Raw genomic sequence first — 7784 nt, 5'->3', positions numbered from 1 at the left:
TTAAAATAATAAATTGTTAAATTGCAAATACCTATCTACAGTAGAGTACTGTATTATTCAGTTACAGTAATATGCTGTAAATATGAAATACAGTAGTGTTCCTGTAAAAATACGGTAAATGGCTGGGAACTCTGCTGCCAGTATTTTACTGTGAAATAAAAAATAATTTACAGTGTAGGTAAGACTTGGGTTTGATTGCTCCTGGGGCTCCCTCTAGTGTAATTGATATTTACTTCACTGTACTGGAATCAGTGGGGAGAGGATGATTCCTACCCTACACCAAAAGATACATAGTGCAGTTTCTGCAGTGCTGAGCCCAGAGTGGCAACGACAAAGGCACTGTTCTCACTTTCACAGGACAGTGGATAATCACCATGATTTTGAAGCTGTAATTTTAAAGTAAAAATATAACGCAGCGTTCCTTTAATGACAAAATCAACCAGTGTCCTACCGTTTCCGGAGACTCTGCACTGTCCAGGAAGTCCTTGTCCTTCAGGGCGCGCTGCAGAGTCTCTGAAAAGCCCTGGTCCACCACTAAAACACTCTGTCCACCAAGTGTAGAATATTTACAGTCACTCTTCCTCGAGCTGGTGCTCATACACACGTCATAGTTATACACGTGCGGCAGAGTGGCGCTCACTCCTGTGTCCGCGTACCCGGGGGGATAGTAGGGAATCACCGGGAGACTGGACTGATAGAGAACACGAGACTGTCTCCATCTGTAGATCTTCACTGAGACGATGACCACTACAGTTGTGATGAAGAGGAAGGACACCGCGGCCAGCGCTAAAACTAAATAAAAGCTCAGCTTCTCGTTGTATTCTCTGCCCTGCGGAAAGTCCGTCAGCTCGGACAGCACCTCGGGGAAACCGTCCGCTACGGCCACGTTGATGCTGACCACGGCTGAGCGAGAGGGCTGACCGTTATCCTCCACAACAACAGTGAGCTTCTGTTTCACGGCGTCTTTATCGGTGACCTGCCGCACGGTCCGGATCTCTCCGTTCTGTGCGCCCACTTCAAACAGCGCCCTGTCCGTGGCCTTCTGGAGTTTGTAGGAGAGCCAGGCGTTCTGCCCAGAGTCCACATCCACGGCCACCACTTTAGTCACCAGATAGCCCACATCTGCTGAGCGAGGCACCATCTCAGCCACCACGGAGCCGCCGCTCTGCACCGGGTACAGCACCTGAGGGGCGTTGTCGTTCTGGTCCTGGACGCTGACGGTCACCAGAACCTCGGAACTTAACGGAGGGGACCCACCGTCTCGCGCGGTCACGTTAAAGCTCAGACTCTTCATCTGCTCGTAATCGAACGACCTCACGGCGTGAACGACCCCGCTGTCTGAGTTAATGGATATCAGAGAGCTCACCGGGCTCCCCATGACGTCACTCTCCTCCAGGAAGTAGGACAGCCGCGCGTTCGGGCCCCAGTCTGCGTCCCGCGCTCTGACGGTCAGCACCGCCACCCCCGGGGGATTGTTCTCAGGGACGAAGGCGGTGTAGTGAGCGGAGTGGAAGACGGGGGCGTTGTCGTTCACATCGGAGACCCTCACCGTCAGGGTCTTATTGCTGTGGAGAGCAGGGCTTCCTTGATCCCGCACCGAAATGGTGACGTTATACTCAGCGACGTGTTCCCGGTCGAGGACTTCGTCGGTGACTAAAGCGTAGTAATCAGTCAGTGACGACTCCATTTTAAACGGAGTGTCCTCATTGATTTTACACTGCACCGCTCCGTTCTGAGCGGAGTCTGCGTCCTCTACGTTCACAACAGCTACGGTGGTCCCCACTGGAGCATTCTCAGCGATGGTGTTAGAGAAGGACATCAGCTGGATGGTGGGGGCGTTATCGTTCACGTCGACCACGTCTATGACCACTTTACACGTGTCCGCGAGACCCCCTTTGTCCGTAACCTTAATATCCACCTGATAGCTTTGTTCTTTTTCATAATCTAAACTGTTCAATAAAGTAATTTCTCCGATTTCTGAGTTTATTTTAAATACATTTCTAGCTTCTTTACTCGCCTGAGCAAAGGAATATGACACTAGCCCATTAACCCCTTCATCAGCGTCAGCAGCGCTCACTGTAGTTAAGACTGAACCCACTGGAGAATCCTCCCTGACCTCCGCTTTATAAACAGACTGTTTACACACTGGGGAATTATCATTGTTGTCTAACACAGAAACATGAATCTGAACAGTGCTGGACTTTTTAGGAGATCCTCCGTCATATGCAGTCAGCACTAATTTCAGCTCCGTGCGCTCCTCTCGGTCCAGCTCGCGCTGCAAAACCATTTCTACATATTTTTTACCGTCAGCTCTGTTACTAACCTCCAGTTTAAAATGATCAGTGGGACTCAGAGCATAGCTTTGAATTCCGTTTAAACCAACGTCCAAATCCACGGCGCTGTCCAAAGTAAAACGTTTCCCTGACGCTGTACTTTCGCTAATCTCTAAATGAACGGCACCTTTCGGAAAAACCGGAGCGTTATCATTGATGTCCAGGACCTCGACCGTGATGCGATGGAGCTGGATGGGGTTCTCAATGATGAGATCAAAGCTGAAGCTGCAGGGCGTTGTTTGCTTACAGAGCTCCTCTCGGTCTATCCTCTCCTTCACGACCAGAGCGCCTTTGTCTCTGCTCAGTTCCACATACTGCCGACCGCCCTTTGTCACAACTCGAGCTTTCCCTGAAAGCAGTCTACTGATCTCGAGCCCCAAATCCTTGGCGATGTTTCCTACAAAGGAGCCCTCGGGCATCTCCTCCGGGATCGAGTACCGCGCTTGACCCGACACCGCGTCCGTCCCGTAAACACAGAGGAGAAAGAGCACGGTCTGCCATTTTAACTGCGCTGTCCGTCTCCGACGATGCTGAGAAACCACACACGAGCGGAAATAATCCACACGCGGAGCCATGGCGTCATCCACACACGGTTATACTCGCGGTAAAAGAAATATTAGTTGAAATAAATGAAGGATTGTAGATGCAGCCTGTTCCCGGGAGAAAGACAGAAAGAGACGCAGATTCCTCCTCCACATTAAAGCCCTCAGTGTGAGGCAGGAGGAGGAGGGACTGTGGAGGGTTTCCACTGCTGTCTCACTAATGTGGTCCAATAGCGGCCCTTAGTGTACGGACACTGGAAATGCACCGTCACTAAAGGCATCTGCGTCTCAGGAAAGGAACACCACGAGGATATAAACCATGGTCCTCAGTGTCCAAGTCTGTACTCTACAATTTAATTCTGAAGGAAAGTGAAACAGCGCAGTTACAGTAAAAACACGTGATTCATTCTGAAACACAGCTAATAAAGTTATGAAATGCCACCTACAGCACTGTTACTGCACTCCCTTCAAAAGTCCAGACAAAATTAGTGAAGACCATGAAATGAGCTGGATCTGCTGAGACTGGGAGATATTCAGTGTTTCAGCACTGAGGAGGTGAACAGCGCCAGACAGAGGAAAGCAGTGGGAAGGGGTGTGATGAAGAAAAACTGCAGGATGTCTGTAATTTCTAGTTGGGTTTTCACCAAAGAAACCTGTAACACTCAGCTTTGCAGTTTGTAACAACGGTTAGTGACACGTGGTTAACTTTGTGAGAAATTATTAAAGCACAATCTATAACGATTCTGAAAGTAACAACTTCTAGAACAGAACCAATCTCTTTGTAAAGAGTGTCAAATAAATCATGGAAAATATAATCTGTGATAAGGAATGTTTGGTGCATTCAATAATAGAAAAAGAAATGCTGTGAAATAACAGTCCGTTTTTTATTTAACTTTGTGCAGTTTTGAGATTTAGAGGCGACTGTAATTTGTCAGAATTATGAGCTCTGTTCCAAACCTGATCTGAGCCTCCCATTTTTGTTATTGAGTTTATAGTCAGATTTTGAAAGGAAGAACCTATTTGAGAGCCAGGTATGCAAAACTAGTAAATGAATTAGCTTGGCTAAGTGTTTGTGTGTGTGTACACTTTAATTATTTATCTGTGTTTAGTTACAGTATCGCTTTCAAAGTATGGCGTTATTTTTGTGCCACAATTCTACACGGATATTTTGAGCGAGCAAGAAGGTTTTTGCACACGCGCGGAGGTTTCTTGAACGCACACTACAACCTACACTTCTTGCTCTCCTTGAGCTCCTGCGCGCTCGCTTCACACTTACAGTCATTACAAAGTGCCTCAGTTTCAGCCAATCAAAAACGACAAATGACAAAGGTAATTTCTGATTGGACGGCTTGACCGCCTAGTTAAGTATCAAAGTACCTCAAAACGAAATGTTGAGCAACCGGTTCTGTGATCACAAATGTAGTGTGTTGGTTTATGAAATGCATGTATTACATGTTTTAAATGTGGAGAGGCTCTTTGTGCCGTGACTTTCAGGAAGTTTGGTGCATTTAAGGTTCACATTTATAGGTTTCATTAAAAACAGCAAAACTGAAACTAGACCTAGGCTACATCATGTAGAGTTTAATTTGACGTGTCACTGAAAACTGCAATGGTAAATGTGAAGAATTAAAAGAGTTTATATTCTCATCATTTGGACAAGTGCCTGTCCTCAGATGATTATTCTGGGTGTGTATATAATTGCAAGATTTGTCAAAGTACTCCAGAATGACAAAAGTTTAAGACACATATGAATTATAATTACAGTGGAATTTTTGACCAATGCAAGATGGTTGCTGACAGTGGAAGGACAAGTGGTCTGTGTTTGCTCAAGCCTCCATTAGTCTCTGGAAAGGCAGCCCTATTCTCCTTGTACTACAATTTCAATCTCCAATATCGACAGGAAACTTCATGAGGTAAAATTTTTCATTCTTTGTATTTTCTTTTCTTTCTCTCTCTACTTGTGTTACTTCCTTCTCTGCATTAAACTAGTCTCTATTTCATGTTAATTGTACCTGTAATTAAAAGTACTAATAGATATAAAATCTAATAAAATATGATAACTTTACAGATGTAGAAACCCCATGTATGAAAATGTATAAAAAATTCAAAAATTAACTGAAGGTAACTGCTTAGAAATTTTGACCTGCTTTTGTTGGATAATATTTTATGATTTTTTTATGAAGAGCAGTTTCTGTTTTTTCATTCATTCATTCATCTGCTGCAAGCATTTCATTCTAATCAGGGTAGTTATGGGGATAATTTGATACAGTTGAAAATTGTGCTTTTGATATGTCAAATTAAAGGTCAAATGCAGGATTACCTGATTACTATGATATATTCACAGATGTGCATACCATATCAGTCTGCATGGCTCTTAGATCAGGTATCAAATTGTACTTGTGGGAAAAATGTATTTTTTGAGTTTATATTAATATCTTTCCTCTTCACTGCAAAAAGTGTGAGCAAGCGACATCTAGGGCTGGGCGATAAAACAAAAAACTCATATCTCAATATGCCTAAAAGAGATGGAGATATATGATACGATATGACATTAGGAAAACCATAACAAAACACTGTGTCAAAGTATTAGTGTTTATTTTTAACACCAAATAGTACATGCTGCATTATCTAATTGTAATTATTAATGTAATTCACCCTTTATCTCAGTCATTTCCTATAATTAGTTGCAGACAAATAAACATAGCACAAAAGTAAGGACATTTGTGTCTGGTAGATTATTTCTTTGTCGTAACAGTGCTTATTGCCAATAAACTTTATAGTGTTACTGTTAATTTCCCTTTTAAATGGTGCCACATTTGTAAGGAACATGCATTTGTGGGATGAGCAGTAGAGCCGAGCATGTGGGTTGTGCCCATGAAAAAAAAATTACTAAATCTTCTCTGCCGATGCAAAACCTCTTATTTTGTGTGATGGTGTGAGGAGGCATCTCTCTCAATGGAAAAACGAGACTTGTCATCATTGGACGCAATCTCAATGCAGAAAGATATCGAGATGAAATTCTGCAACCAGTGGCAATCCCATATCTCCACAGTCTGGGACCGAACTCTATCCTCAAAGATGACAACGTTTGCCCCCACAGAGAAGGGTTTATCAGAGACTAGCTCCAGAGTTTGGGAATGGAGAGGAAGGAATGGCCTGCCAGCTCCTGACCTCAACCCCACTGAACAGTTGTGGGATCAGCTTGGGTGTACTGTTTGTGCCACAGTGACCAACACAACCACGTGTTTGACCAGCAGTGTGTGACCAGCAGTGTTTGACCAGCAGTGTGTGACCAGCAGTGTGTGACCAGCAGTGTGTGACCAGCAGTGTGTAACCAGCAGTGTGTGACCAGCAGTGTGTGACCAGCAGTGTGTGACCAGCAGTGTGTGATCAGCAGTGTGTGATCAGCAGTGTGTGATCAGCAGTGTGTGATCAGCAGTGTGTGATCAGGCTGGTAAGCAGCATGGGGAGGAGGTGGAGGCTGTTGTGGCTGTGTATTGTTCTTCCACACACTACTGAGGCTCCTGTTTGTTAAATTAATAAATTGTTAAATTGCCAATACGTCTTGTCTCTTCAACCTTCAATCAGCCAATCACAACCCACCAAACGAGTCAATGGCAGAATAAGCTGTTTGGCATCGGCAGAGAGGATGGGGCTAATTTTTCATTGGCACAACCCACATACTCAGCTCTACTGCTTCTCCCACAAATACACACAAATGTAGCACCATTTAAAAAGGAAATAAACAGGCTTCCAATGGTGTAAGATTTATTGCTGAGAAGCATTTGTTACAACAAAGAAATGTCCTTACTTTTTGTGCTATGTTTAGTGTTAAAAATTGTCCAGCACTTGATGCCATCTGATCTTCCCCTGACTGTATCTTCTAAGCTTTGTGTACACGATTTTATTTTTATTGCAACTATTTGTTCCTTTATTTCCACATGCTATGTTAATAATTATGGATTTGTTTATAGATGCCTCATTGGTACAAATCCCAGTGGTGGTCAACGTCAAGAGCAAGAACTCCTGAACCATGCATCAGTGTGTACGCTCACTTTTAAAGAAACCTGATGGACTTCGAATATAACTTTATTTAAAGGTTCATGTTCAAGACTAAACAGACTCTGTGGGTCTCGGCTGATCAGTAAATATCAATGATGATATTTGATATAAGAGGTTTTAGTAATCCAGGTTTTTATTAAAATGTTCATGATGTATTAAGGTCACTATTTGTGTGATCTGATGAGATCAAAAGTCATGTGATATAACAATGCTTTACTATAAAGATTTGCGCTCTTTCCTTGTGATCCATCAAGGGCAATAATGTAATTGATATTGTGAAGTATTTTAAATATAAAAAATAAAAGCTACTCAAATATCATAAGAGGCAAAAATATAAAGTTGAAGTAAAAATGTAAATGATTTGAACATGTACCTGAAATTTGTCCACATTCTGCATATATTTGGTTTGAATAAAGTGCATTAATGGTTTTAATTCTAAATGTAGATGTGGACTTCTTTTGTGTGGTAATGGTTATAGTATTTTTACAGTATTCATGCTTGGCAGTAGTTTTTCTTAATAGTAACACTATAATCTTATTTATATACATGCTGGTATTGTTCAGTATAAATAAAGAATTAAATGTAATTTAGGTACTGTTTCTAATTACAGTGTTCATCTGTAAAAAGTACTGTTTCTGAAAAAAGGCAGTAAAAGGCCTGTCAAATCTGCTGAAAGGACTTACTCTACATTTAAATATTTACAGTAAAACAATGTATTGTGCAATTGCAGTAGTATTCTGTAAAGTTGAAATACAATAGTGTTACTGTAAAAATACAGTAAATGGCTGGGAACTCTGCTGCCAGTATTTTACAGTAAATCTTAAATGAATTTTTTTACAGTGTAGGT

General features: G+C 42.4%; 1 protein-coding gene across 1 annotated transcript; it reads right to left on the bottom strand.

The window, feature by feature from the left end:
• Nucleotides 1-211: 211 nt before the first annotated feature.
• On the bottom strand, nucleotides 212-3343 carry LOC136675072 (protocadherin beta-16-like). Its single transcript, XM_066651477.1, has one exon. The coding sequence runs from the start codon at nucleotides 2906-2908 to the stop codon at nucleotides 395-397; it is 2514 nt and encodes an 837-aa protein (XP_066507574.1). The 5' UTR covers nucleotides 2909-3343; the 3' UTR covers nucleotides 212-394.
• Nucleotides 3344-7784: the final 4441 nt, after the last annotated feature.

This window comes from Hoplias malabaricus, chromosome 18 (assembly GCF_029633855.1).
Source record: "Hoplias malabaricus isolate fHopMal1 chromosome 18, fHopMal1.hap1, whole genome shotgun sequence".
Taxonomy (NCBI): domain Eukaryota; kingdom Metazoa; phylum Chordata; class Actinopteri; order Characiformes; family Erythrinidae; genus Hoplias; species Hoplias malabaricus.
The sequence above is the reverse complement of the archived record's forward strand: the minus strand, read 5'-3'. Positions and strand labels throughout refer to the sequence as shown.

Coding starts and splice junctions, on each gene's coding strand:
- LOC136675072 (XM_066651477.1), bottom strand. CDS start 2,908: ATGGCTCCGCGTGTGGATTATTTCCGCTCGTGTGTGGTTTCTCAGCAT.